This window comes from Diadema setosum, chromosome 12 (assembly GCF_964275005.1).
Source record: "Diadema setosum chromosome 12, eeDiaSeto1, whole genome shotgun sequence".
In the NCBI taxonomy this organism is placed as follows: domain Eukaryota; kingdom Metazoa; phylum Echinodermata; class Echinoidea; order Diadematoida; family Diadematidae; genus Diadema; species Diadema setosum.
In genome coordinates this window covers 19,936,508-19,949,940 of record NC_092696.1, presented here as the reverse complement: position 1 = coordinate 19,949,940, position 13,433 = coordinate 19,936,508, and the positions used below count along the sequence as shown (strand labels likewise).

Genomic DNA, 13,433 nt, shown 5'->3' with positions numbered 1-13,433 from the left:
ATCTTTTTCTTGAATTCTTTATCATTCATTTGCATTAGTTATATGATAAGTTTTGTTACATAATCAATTTCTCTATCATTTTACCTATTACTTTCCAGGTTGACTTCATATCACGTTGCCTCTTGCAATTCTTTTGAATAATATATTATCTTCGATTTATGAATTAGTTCAATAAGTTTATTACACATAATTCATATATCCGCACTTCTGTGTATTGTTATACTGTACTTTACACATTGGTTAATCATATAGACAGAGTCGTGGTTAGACATCCTTGATCATAATACAAAAAGTATGTTGATGTTAACATAATTAATTGGGAATTCTGATATACTGCAGTGTCCTGATGATAAATCCACAAAGGCAGCTTACTTCCAGTTCTAAACATTGTCTTCATTATTTTTTTTTTCCAATTCTATTATTTTTGGAATCTCTTTGTTCTGTTACTTTTGGCTCACCTGTCGGTTTATTATTGTTATTTTCGTCAACACCATCATTAATACCATCATTATTCCTGCTAATACTACTACCACTATTAAAATAACCATTACGTCCTTTAATATTTTAACTATCCTTATTATCATTACAGTCATAATTCGGGTTTATATCATTATTTTCTTCTGTTAAGACGTTATCTACCTTACAGACCATAGAGTATTGTGTACATATCGATACTGTTGTAAACAGACCTGCATTTTCACAAAATATAAGTGGTTTTCAATTTTCCGACAGGCATTTCCTGATATATATCGACTCTTTTTATAGACTGGGCCTATAAATGCGACGAGCATATTTGGCTGAATAACAGCTTATATGGTAATTTCCACTCGGACGTTTTGCCACACACCAATAAACCAACATGGATCATGTCATCTGTAAAATATTCGGCCATTGTAGGAACTTGTTGAGCGATCAATTACCTAGGCACCTCATTTACACGCTTTCGTACAGACTGTGAACTAAAAATACTCAGAGTTCAAGCGAGTGAAATGGTGCGCGTTAAAACATTCTGCTTGTCGTATTTTTCAAGCTAGTTATACGAAAACTTAGCACTTCGAATAAATTACTCTCTGGTAATGCTAGTAAAAAGAGAAACCATGTCATTGTTCAAAACATAATAAAAGAGATGGAATAGTATTATTTAAGATAAGGACTGAGATTTCAACTTTTTGCGTCATGCTTAGAAATCAGTTATAAAATGGTAAGAGCATACAATTTTAAGAGGAATTCAGAGTTTTTGTTGAAACATTATTTTTGTTATTACTATTGTTCACATTTTGTATATTCAGCAATAGTTAACATCGATTATACTGGTTCAAATATTTACATCGGTTGTAATTCACATTTTAGAGCTATTTTGAAGCACTAATGCCGGGGTTTTGTTTCATTTGCAAATGGTAAATTATGCCTTTAATATGAGCGCGTTTTGTATTATTTTCATGAATCAAGCACAGAGTTTCACATCACCGACACAAACAGATTTAAACATGATTACATCCAAAGTTGCTGATAATAAATATATACTATATGCTATATAGATATCAGTATGTATAATATGCGTGCATGTACATGCATTATTACGTCTATTGCACTTGTCAGCTCCAGTGCAAGTGTTGGTGTATTCATGTGTTGCCACGGTTGTGATCTGTTCGCAGAACCTGAACATGTTAGAAGAAAGTATTGATCGAAGAGAACATGTGATTATGACAAAAGATGGAAATCCGGACTGCTCTGCCATATACAAGGAAAGAACTCGGAAATGGATTTTTTTTTTTTAAATTTGATTTTTTTCTCTTTATAGGAGGAGTAAAAGGCATCTATTCTATCATGACAAAAATGCTGTTTTTTCGCAGTCCCTCCAGCCTGACTCCGTCCGTACACGGGGGAATACTCCCCGCCAGACTTTTCGGCGAGACACCGAGCTGCCACTCCGTCTCCCGTCGTCTAGACCGCGCGAGCTAGATAGTAGTAAAAACATCATCCTCGGTGGTTCGGCTCTCGCCAACATAACCAAAACAATCTCTGAAGCCTTTTGGTTGCCTTTTCCCCCTATTTTTCTCCCATATTCTTTTTTTTTCCTCTGCGTGCATGCTGTGTCAGAAAGAGACTGCGGGAACACGAAATGGTAGGGAAAGAAGATTGGATCGCGAAGGCGAGTTCAGTTACCATCTGCTCTGCCATAGAAATCCAGACTACCGTTCCAAAAACATCAACCTCATATGACGCATTAGAATAACATAGAAATCGATAAACAGCCTGGGATAATGAGTCTAAATGGCGGTTCTTATAGTATGGAACGCCGCGCCTTCCCGTCTACGCTTATTATGCATTGAATAAACAAACGCGTTAACGATATCTCAGAAGCCCCCTTTTTACGCGGTGAATAGAAATCCAGTATTTTTGTTTGTGCGGTTCCACTACACGATACCTTGACGTTCCCCGTCTGTTTCCTTCAGAATGATAGGAAATGTCCTGTTGCTAGGAATAGCACGATAGTTTTTCGGGGGGAGGGGGTAGACTAGAAATCATATCTTTCTTATCATACTTATACATGTAGACGATTACGGAAAATGAGTTTGGCTGGACCTCCGAAAATCGAAAGGAAAAATACATTTTACAGCAATACGCTTTTTGTGCTAACAATGCCATGACCGTAATGGAAAATGAAGATACTAACATTGTGATGATGTATAAATGATGTCTGAAAAGGAAAATCAATGGCATTAGCAGCAGTTATAGATGAATAAAGCGAACTCTTTGTCACAATATTTCTCCTGCCTTGCGAGACTATGCCATCGCCCGCCCGCCCAGAAGAAACGAACGCCATCATGTAATTAGAAGACCAATAAAACAAAATCTAAATTAATAAGCGGAAAATATGCCTCATATCACGCGTAAAGAACCTCCTTTTGTCTCGTTAGTTTTCGATTGTCTGTGGCGTATCGATTTTTCTCTGCGTTGAAAACATTTTGCACTGTCTGACCACTACGTACTACCACAAAAAAGATCGATCCTCCCTTTTTATAATAAGTCATTTCATTGATTATTTTCAAGTTCATTTAGCATGCAAAAGCAAACGGTTTATGCTCTCTTTCTTCTCACCATGCGCTTATAGCGCCCTCTCTCTTCTATAGTCTTCCAATGAGAATTATTGGCGTATTTCTCGTCACAGCCATGGCAGCATGCTTTCGTATATCCAGTTATTGTGTGGTTGATTTCCAAACATTCATTTTCTAGTCTATGTAGGCCTACTCAGTCTGTCGAGTTGCTTTCCAAGTGTTTATAGTTAAGACCACAAAACGAAAACGCGCAGTAAGGTGTATAATGTTGTGGGTGTTTGTTGCTGTTTGTTTGTTAGTTTGTTTGTGTTTTGGTGGGAGTCAGCAGTTGTGATTGAAACATATTTACTGCATTTATCGATACAACATGTACATGCACACTGAGCACGCGCCACTTGCAAGATAATTCAAACCTAATGACAGAGGGACAAAGACGTAAGAAGTAGTTCGAACGAAATCGACCAATATAATCAACACGCATATTTGGGACTTTTCTGTTTGAGTCATGTTTAGTGACATAAAATTACGTTTTGAGTGATACAGGTATTACAAGCCTTGATTTTTTTGGGGATCACTCTTTTCCATCCTTTTCGGTCAACCTTTTAAAGTATGCATTGATCTTCTTAGTTATTCTACTTCTTTGTACATATTAGGCATACATCTTATCATATATTTTACGATTCATATTGCGTTATGTATTTGGGCAATTCCGCGGTTAGTAACGTTATATTTAAACAAATTTAGATATCTATTTTTACTACTTAATCACCATTTATTAATTTCAAGTCAAAATCATGTTGAAAACATGTTCATCCTTCCCAGCTTTATGATATGGAAAAGAATGGATACAATCCAATAAATATTAGAATTGCTATGGCTGGGGCTGGTTAGTAACGTTACGAAAAAAGGACATGACAAAAAAATCAATGTCTTGTAACAAAAAGTGTGCAAAAATTCAAGTTACTTCAGACAAAGTGTTGCATTAAATTCAATTATTACATCATGACAAATGTTCACGCAAATATTTTTAGCAGTTCGACCAATAATTTATTAGCTAGACCCCCAAAACCATGGTTAGTAACGTTACAGTTAGTAACATTACATTTTTTCCGGAGTAATTTCGCAGGTCATTTCACCCTTTTGTAATTGACAAAATGTCACATGACTTCTTGAGTATTCAAATGTATTCATCTTTCACCCTTCAGCAAAACTTCGAGGAAAATTTTTCAAAGGAACCCACTGTAATTTGCATTTAAGTGAATTTCAGTGTCCCCAGTCCCACATGTACATTTCAAATGATGGTTTTAGATCTTGCAAAACCAATAGATACGACAAAATAAAATCTATTGCATTTGAAAGACCTTAATGATTGGTGAATATCCATGGCATTAGTTAATACCTAAATTAAAGAGTAAGATAAAGAGGCACATTTCTTTTATGCATGTCATGTCCACCTAAATGCGGAATTGCCCATTTTCTTTTTGAAACTGACCAAACAATGTAATGCTGTGATGCATACTTTGTATTTTATTGTACTCTTCGTTGGATGTCGGATGGAAAAGAAATGAAACTGAACTGAATTGAAAGTTGCAGAAGGAGAGAGCGGCAGGGGGGGGGGGGGGAGAGAAAAATGAATAATATACAAAACATGAGACCGGAATTTCTTGGTTGATAGTATCACTTCAGTGTGGGTATAAGTGTTTAAGACGATTTTAAGTCAGTACAATTCAGCATCCAAAAGCTTCTTTGCTACACGTAATCGCAAGGCATCACATAAATCTATCAAAGAAATGAGACAAACAATCAATCAACTAATATCTCACGAATCGAAACATCCAAACCACGTTTTGATATTTATCTGTCAGTACCATAAAATTAATGAGCAAAACCGCTACGCTGAGCGAGAAAACATACAAAGACGTCATGGTGCTATCTAATTCCTGACAAAGTATCAATATTGAAGTGCGGGTAGCCCATAACGATGAATAGACCCCCCCCCCCCCACACACACACACACAAAAGAAAAAAAAATCGCAGTATTATTGGACTTTTATCGCTTTAAACATTGACTCATGGTTGAATCGCCTTCCGTATTAATCGCAACTGAATCCATTTTACCAAACAAGTGATTGTATCGAATGTTTTTATTCTAACTGTATGATTTTTATATTTATGATTATTCTGATCAGTTCGCTATTTGTGAATATCATCGTTATTATGAACGTTTGTTTTGAAATAGCTGCGGAAAAATATCTGCAAACAAACAAACAAACAAATTCTACCCTATAGGTTGTTTTCAAGCAAATGATCAGTACTAGATATTGGATAATGTCGATTATTACGTATGACCTATGACCTCTTTTCGCTGCTTCCTTCCAGGTATCGTCTATTAACAGGGTATTACGCAATCTTGCAGCTGAGAAGACCATGGGACATGGCGATATGTTCGATAAACTGCGCATGCTCAATGGCCAGTGGGCCCGATCCGGCCCGTGGTACGCCCCCAACGTTAACCCAGCGATGACGGGCCAACCTCTTGGTCATACCATGGATGCCTTTAAAAAAGAAGGTAAGTGAAGGAATAACACACGATAGTTGTACATAATAATACGGAGTCGTGGAGGTTTGCATTGTTGCGGTGTTTATTGTCTACTTATAACGTACACATGGAACATTAAACATCGCGGAGAACAGGAATACACGCTGCGGCTGCATTATGTAGGCTATTCCAAATACACTCCAAATCACTCCTTTATTCAATGTAAACGAATTCCTCTGTCGCCAGCAGGATTTTCATGGCGTTTATGTGAGTGTTGTTTGTTTCTTCCAAAATGCAATTCATGGTAAGTTTATTGTCTAACAAAACGACTTTGTCATGTTACAAGCGATAGCCGGGGAAAAGAAACATAGTGTAGACTTGAAGTCGAAGAATAGACCCAACTCACAGTTGATCGCTGCAGCACATCCATCGCTGCCGCGATCGTAGAGATTGCAGAGCTCCGAGAAAACCGACTGCACTTTATACACCAGAGGTCACCTGAACTTTTACCTGACTTCGCGTTGCCTAGACAACGGATGATTTGAGGCAAATTCGTTACACGCATGCCTTGGCATCTTCTTTCATTCGCTTTCTCCTCCACTTCTTCTTCTTCTTTCTTTTTTTTTTTTTTGATATTGTATGTGTTAGTTTCCAATGCCAGAATCCTGTGCAGAGAAGCATGCTGTAATCTATCATCAGGAGGGAGTATTTATACATGTTCGACGTCATATATGCCGAGACCTCGTTCGTCACATCAAGAGTTTGTGCGACAGTCACTATCAGAGACATAGTTCTGTTGTCCATTGTGTTCCCCCCCCCCAAAAAAAAAAAAAAAAAAAATGAAAGCTATAGTGCATGCAGTCATAACGCTGTCGCAGTTCATGACATTGGTTTTGCTTGTCAAAATAATACAGAGAGAGAGAGAGAGAGACAGACAGACGGACAGAATGACAGACAGATAGACAGACCGAGTGAGGGAGAGACAGAGGGAGAGAGAGAGAGAGAGAGAGAGAGAGAGAGAGAGAGTTAAGTATCACAAAAGTAGAGGCCATAGCAAGCGACTTTGTCACGAGGCGACCTTTCATTCTTCATTAGGCCGAACCTCCCGCTTATAGAATAACGCAAACCAGTATAGCGTGGATCATGTCATTCCGTCGAGCTGACACGTTGTGTCTTCCAATAAACGCATCCTAGATAATCCTCCCTGCTCATGAAATCGAGATTAATACGAAAAAAAAAAAAATCGAGAAAACCCTCTCTGTCTGTCTGTCTGTGTGTTTGTCTGTCTGTGTGTCTGTGTGTCTGTTTTTATGTCTGCCTGTCGCTTTCCCTTTTTGCCTTCAAAAAGAGAACACACGAACGTGCCGGATCGACACCTGCAGGCGAAACATGCCCCTGGTCCAGGTGACAGTTAGAACGAGCGATGAGACCGAAACGTAGGGCTCTGTTACGCAAGAATGCGTGCAAAGATTGTCTCATTTAATTATTTCATACAATTACGTGCAAATGTGGATGCTAGAAGGGCGAAATCAAAGGATGGGGGCATCGTGTGCCCCCCCCCCCCCCCTCCTCTCCCCCCACCATCTTCCAATTCCTTCTAGCTTTCTATCGCCCATCTATACGCGGACGGGGAAAATGGAATCGAATTTTTCGCTCCGCATCGGCAGCTCCTGACCTTGAAAAGATGAATGAAACCAAGATGCATGAGGGGGAAAAGAAAGGCGAGATTACCACAACAACGTGGACACTGAAAATAATCAAATGAGATTATTGAAGAGAACTCCTCTTTTTCTTTTTCTTTTTTCCTTATGACTGTCAGGTACAATTGTACAATCACCAGCATTTTCTGTCGTTAATCTGCGATGGGAAGAACTACACTTTTTATATGGACGTAGACGTGATGATATTATTCGTTACTGCAGTGTGAGCGCCACAATCGGTCACCTTCGCTTCCTTCACTGTGAGCCGTGATCCTGATGTGTGATGAGTTTCGTCAACTCGATGGCACGCAGATCTTCAACAATTTGCGCAATATGTCGCACACGGACAAGGAACCGGCGGTCTTCCGTGTGTTATCATAATAGCTGTGGCGAAAACATTGTCTTAAATACTGCAGTCCAAAGACAAAAGACTGAGATTGGAGAGAACAAGAGGGTGAAAGAGAGGAGGGGGGGGGGGGGGAATAGTCATTAAAAAGTAATGCAAATATTACCTCGCTACGTTTTACTCATATTCACTTCTCCAATGTGCCTCGATCGTTCACCATCGATCAAGAGAATCTGAACGCCATGGATACACCAAACACGGAGCATTCTATTCTTCTTAAACTACAGCTATCATCATCATATAGGAGCTTTGTGTCAAGGTCACTCATTTGTGTCGCCAGATTTGTTTTCTTTTCGGAAGCGCCGGTGTGCTACGCGTTTTACCCGTTCTTTTCGAGGCATTCACATCACGCTGATAGTGAGAATCATCATTCAATTTTTCAGTTTCAGCCCTAACTGTATAAAAGGACAACAACAACAACAACTGGCTTTTGTCTGTTTGACACCCACCTGATTTCTGCCCATAGAATTTATTTTCTTTCGAAGAAGCTGATTGATTCTTATGCATTAAAAACGCGTAACAAATGTCTGAAACCGTTCCAATAAGTTTTGACGACGAGCGCGCCTGGGAATCGGAAAGCGACAAAGCACTTAAGTATTGTATCACGCATCTCCCACTGACAGCTGCGGTTCAAGAAAAAAAGCAAACGAATTGTCCTCAAATTAACCAACAAGAACATAACACCTTATCTAACCCGTTTCCTACACATTTGTGCTATCAAAACATAAGAAAAGGAAGTGCAAGCATTCAAATTAGGAATATAAAAATTTCGCCCTCTTTAATTTCGATCAGTTAAAAAAAAGACAGTGTTCTTTTAAAAACAGATAGTTGTACAGTAGAGAAAAAGGACAAACGTATGATAGAGGCCGAGTCCTATCGCAGGCCTTCCGGTCTCACACTTGTCAATAAAGTGGACGAGCCCGTGATCCATCACTTTACGTGGCAGAGATACGAAAATAAATCTGAAAAAGAATGTAAAATAAGAAAAGCTATACAAACCTGTTCAAAACAAATCGGATTTGGCTCATTTTCATGCTTAAGTTGTTGCTATACCGGGAAAGCCTGGGGCAACCTTTCGGGTTGTTAGGAAAAGTCTTTGCTGCAAAGGGTGCATGGAATTTTATAGATGATTGCTGAATTTCATCTTCTTTTGCTGTAGTAGTCTTTTTGTCATTGTCGGTCACAGGAAGGACGTTCAAGAGCTGGAGTTCCAACTGCCTTATTTTCTGTAAGATTATAATTTGTGGATGCACAAAAGAACAGTTTACTCCTCAGGCGCGTTTGTGCAATAGATCATCGAGGTTTGATGCCGCCACCTTTCTGAGCAATATGAAGATTCATTTTCAACTCTAAACTGTCATGACGTCGGGTATATTTTGCTTTTTTAAATGATTGAATGAAATGAAATTTATATCAAATGACTAGACATACTAAAAATAGTAGTCCAACCCGTCAAGAAATAATTATTTCGAAAGTATACAGTAGATTAGAGCGTTACGTTGTGAAAATGTTTGAAACATTGCCGAACTGAAAAGCTGATTTTAACCTTTTTCGGATGAGTTTCGAGAAATAAAACAGTGTAATTGCATAATCCTCAAGTAATATTTACAAATAGATATGTCTGGTTAGTGCCCATGCATGAACAGTCAAGTAATTTTGATCCTTATTCCATCAATCTTCGCTCATTATTTAGGGATGGCAAAAAAGTGATTACAATCATTAAAACCAAAAACCAAAAATCAAAAACATACCCTAAGAGAGTGTCTGGTCATTATGCAATGAGAAGTGAATCAATTGTCTGCTTATTTATGTGGCAAATCCAGTTTGGGACATTACTGTAAATAATTATTTTTGAGCGGCGGCATCAAACATGGGATCAAAAGGAATTGGAGTGCAGTGCTCAATCTCATTGCCACCAGGATTCTATAGAACCTTCTTCGTCAGATGTTATCACCACTACTGAGTTGCTTTCGTCAGGTTGAGAACGCACTACTTATGGAACTGCTGGTTGGATGGATATTTCAAATTCTCAACCACAAACGAGCAATCATTCAAGCGTATATATATGGTACAGTGTGCCTGGTTGATACCGTTTGCTGACTATTGCTAGTCACCTTGGGTAAACCACGAGAGGTTGGCATCATTCGCCCGTTTTCTTGCGGTACTCGCTTGATTCTCTTTTCACACTGTTATGCAACCACTCTCCATATCATTTTCAAGTCGACATGAATTATGATGTTACATGCATTAATTCAAATATAAATAGATAAATCAGTTATTATTATGTGATGTACCGTTGACACCAGATCCTAGATGATATCATTAAGATTTCGCTGCTCCTTTTGTTGTCTTTTGGTGGTGCCTGGCGCAATCTTTTCCCTCGACATTCGTCGTCACCAGATCGCGTTTTGAGACGGTTAGACCACGTCAAAGGAGCAGCGTAAACAACGTGAGCAACTATAAATGACAAGACGGTTTCCTAGGTCCGCAGGCACAACTCTTTTTGAGATGACTCTGGAATTAGTGCGATGCTTTATTCTTTAAGGAGGTGTCACAGTAGGGGATCCTTTGTTTCCACACCGAGGCATCGGGGGAGCAGCTAAATCCCAGTGCACTCTTGAGTCTAATCGACTATAGTTGCAGCAATTAGTAACGCCTGCTTGTTAATTAACACCAGAGGGCGGAATCTCATTAAACTTGTCAAGTCGCGATGCGTTTAGTGCGCGTGGATGTTTATGTGTGTTTTGTGATCATTATTGGAGTGTATTCATTGTGTGTGTTTTTTTTTTCTGTCCAGTTTGGAAAATTTATTAGACTTAGAGGAAATGATGGAGGGAGTCAGAATGACGATTATCATAAAAAAAAAGAAGGAAAGCTTTACCTTCTAAAAATATCGAATATGTTAATGTCTGTAGTTGGATTCTGTTTGAGATGTTCTTTGGCAATATTACGCACAGTCTTCTTGTAGCTCGTAGGATTAAAGGACGCTCCGCGATATATCAACTCCCTTCTGTCTACAATCTCCTTATTCCTGGTTTATCATAATCCGTTTAAACCCTACAGCTAGAAAAGGACGTGGGACTTGAAGCCTCGGAAGAGCGTGTCTCCTGCGTTCTTCACCCTTAAGTATAGGCGGCAAAGCATCGTGATAGATTCCATTGAAATTCAAACAGATATCGGGTTTCGGCGAGGTGACACAGCATCGTCGGGCAGACACCCGAGCCGGGTGCCCGATTGCTCCCCACGCGCGTGTGGGCTAACGAGTGGTGGCAGCTACAGGCCCCGTGTTTACTCTTTTTTTTAACCCTCGTCGTTTTCCTCCCGCAAAGTGGCGCGACCAAGAGTTGCGAGAAGTCTGCGGAACGATGGTTTTTAGACATTCTTTTCTAGGGAGTAATATGATACGCATACTTACACCATTAAGGAAGAGAAGAAGGACATAACGGGGGCATTACTGCCAGCGATATAATAGTGTCAAACTAATGGCATCAGTAGAACCGGAACAAGCGATCAGCCACGCATCATCTTTCAGAAACAACAACGATGCAAATGACGGACCGGCCCGGTGAATATAATGGCGTACTTAAAAAGTAATAATATTAAAACAAAAAGAGAAAGATATGGTGTCACGAATGAGATTGCATTTCTCAAATTTTGCGCTTCTAGTTTCGAATTATTCTCTCATCTTGTTTTCTTTAATTAAATCTAAAATATGCAGCGAACAGACTGATCATTTCCGCCCTGATACGTAACCTTGAAGTATGGTTGACAATTGATACTCATGGGGCATTACTTGCCTTACATTTTGTGCATTTTCTTTTTTCACTGCAATATGCAGGGCAAGTGATATTAACCCAACTTTACATGATCGCTGCAAAGAGTGACATTTTATCCTTTGAATGTTTTTAAAAAATGAAGAAATGTAACAGATAATGTAACAGATAATGTATCGAATGCTTGGAATAATAATATTATGACATTCACAGCCTAGAAACATTACGACATAACGTTTCATATTTGATAATTTATCTCATTAAATTTGGTAAATGTCCCCCCTCCAAAAAAAAAAAATGGAATTGAGAATTCAGAGGCCTATCTTATGGTGGAGCCTCAAAATATGTACCATAGCGACGATATATATATATATATATATATATATATATATATATATATATATTATGTATATTTTTTTTTACCGTTATAATGACAAGCATAATATTTTCAGTTTCTTGTTGTTGTTATTTACTTGTTATTTATTTTTAATCAGCCAGATAGGTATAAAAATACTTCGACGTAATAAAAGCATGATTGTTCCCAAAATCATAAAGATCATCATTGTTAACTGGTATTCAACCCTAGATATGTACTGCTGTGTACTATTCCGTGATTATTAATACCATCATTATCGTAAGCTGGATTATGATAAAGTGTGATTTGGAATATCAGTGTCATAATGACCATGCTAGTTAAAACCACTCTTCTCTTAACTGCTATGCTGCTAATAGTATATACTATTATAAGTAAAACAACTATAAGTGGTCACGCAAGTGTTGAGACAAAAGTAAGTCCTATCCACTAATTGATTGATTGTCCTGCAGGTGTTTCGGTTTTCTGTTTGTGTTTGTTTTTCGCTCGCAGTTTCTTAAATTTTTACTTACGGTAAAGATGTCGTGTAGATATTAAAACATGACGTGGAGACTGTCTAACCCTTTGTGTCTTTTGAGTGCTGATTTTGGCAGGGAAAACCCCATAGTATTTGTATACACTGTCAAACCCCCCCCCCCAAAAAAAAAAAAAAAAAAACACGGTTAATTGATTCCTTTTTTTTTTCAGTAAAGATGGAATGTTGGTTGTGACACTATCAATACGCGCGTGGGAAGAAACTGAGGTGAAGGTAAACATTGTGCGCACCTGTGATGATGTCTTTTACCAGCAACGAAGGGGAGAATTCAAAGAAGACTTCTAATTCTTCAGTTATAGGTGATAAAGCCTATCGTTAATTGTCTCAGCAGTTACTCGCCCTATAAACTTCAAATCTATCATATTGTCCAGTGGGATAGAGTTCAAACCACGGGTTTGACACATTCACTGTATACTTACCTAATACACACCCGCACGCACGCACGCACACAAACACACACATGCGTACGTTTCTGTGTATACACACATCAACGCCAATCCATTATCGAAAAGCTGTATACGCGGCCCGTTAAAACGTTTAATGTGATTGTCGCCAAACTCATCGGCATTCCCAAGTGCTTTTTTTATATGATAGAAATTCGTCGTTATCAGAATTTTCTATTGTTCTATGTTTGCAGCCTGCAAGACTCATCTCCGCTTTAAATTGTAAATTCAAACACACAAGATCGCAATCATTGCGTTAAATGTGGCCTGGGCCATTTCTCGCCTGTATGAGGAGAGCAAATACGAATGAGGGAAAGGGGGAGGAAAAAAGAGCAATCCATGGAAATTATTAAGCATGGCGTTTATACTTTTCAATGCGGAAACACAATGCGAAGTACACGTTATTAGTCGCGCAGCAGGGGTCTCGGACCCACCTCGCGAATGCATCTATGCAAAGTGCCCCGGCAAGCGAGGCCGGCCGTTGTGGCGTCGCTTCCAATTCATTCTCCGCCGCCGCAATTTCGATTCTCTATTAAACAAACACGCCCGTGCACGCTAGTCCGCACACTCCTACCCTAATACACGAATTGCTGATACACACAATA

The 13,433-nt window shown here is 38.9% G+C and overlaps 1 protein-coding gene across 1 annotated transcript in view; it reads left to right on the top strand.

Moving 5' to 3' along the window:
* Positions 1 to 13,433, top strand: part of LOC140235651 (paired box protein Pax-6-like) — an 86,170-nt gene that overhangs the window by 32,033 nt on the left and 40,704 nt on the right. The window contains exon 3 of the mRNA XM_072315659.1: positions 5,439 to 5,628. Coding sequence (XP_072171760.1) covers positions 5,439 to 5,628 — 190 coding nt within the window. The remainder of the gene's footprint in view (positions 1 to 5,438; positions 5,629 to 13,433) is intronic.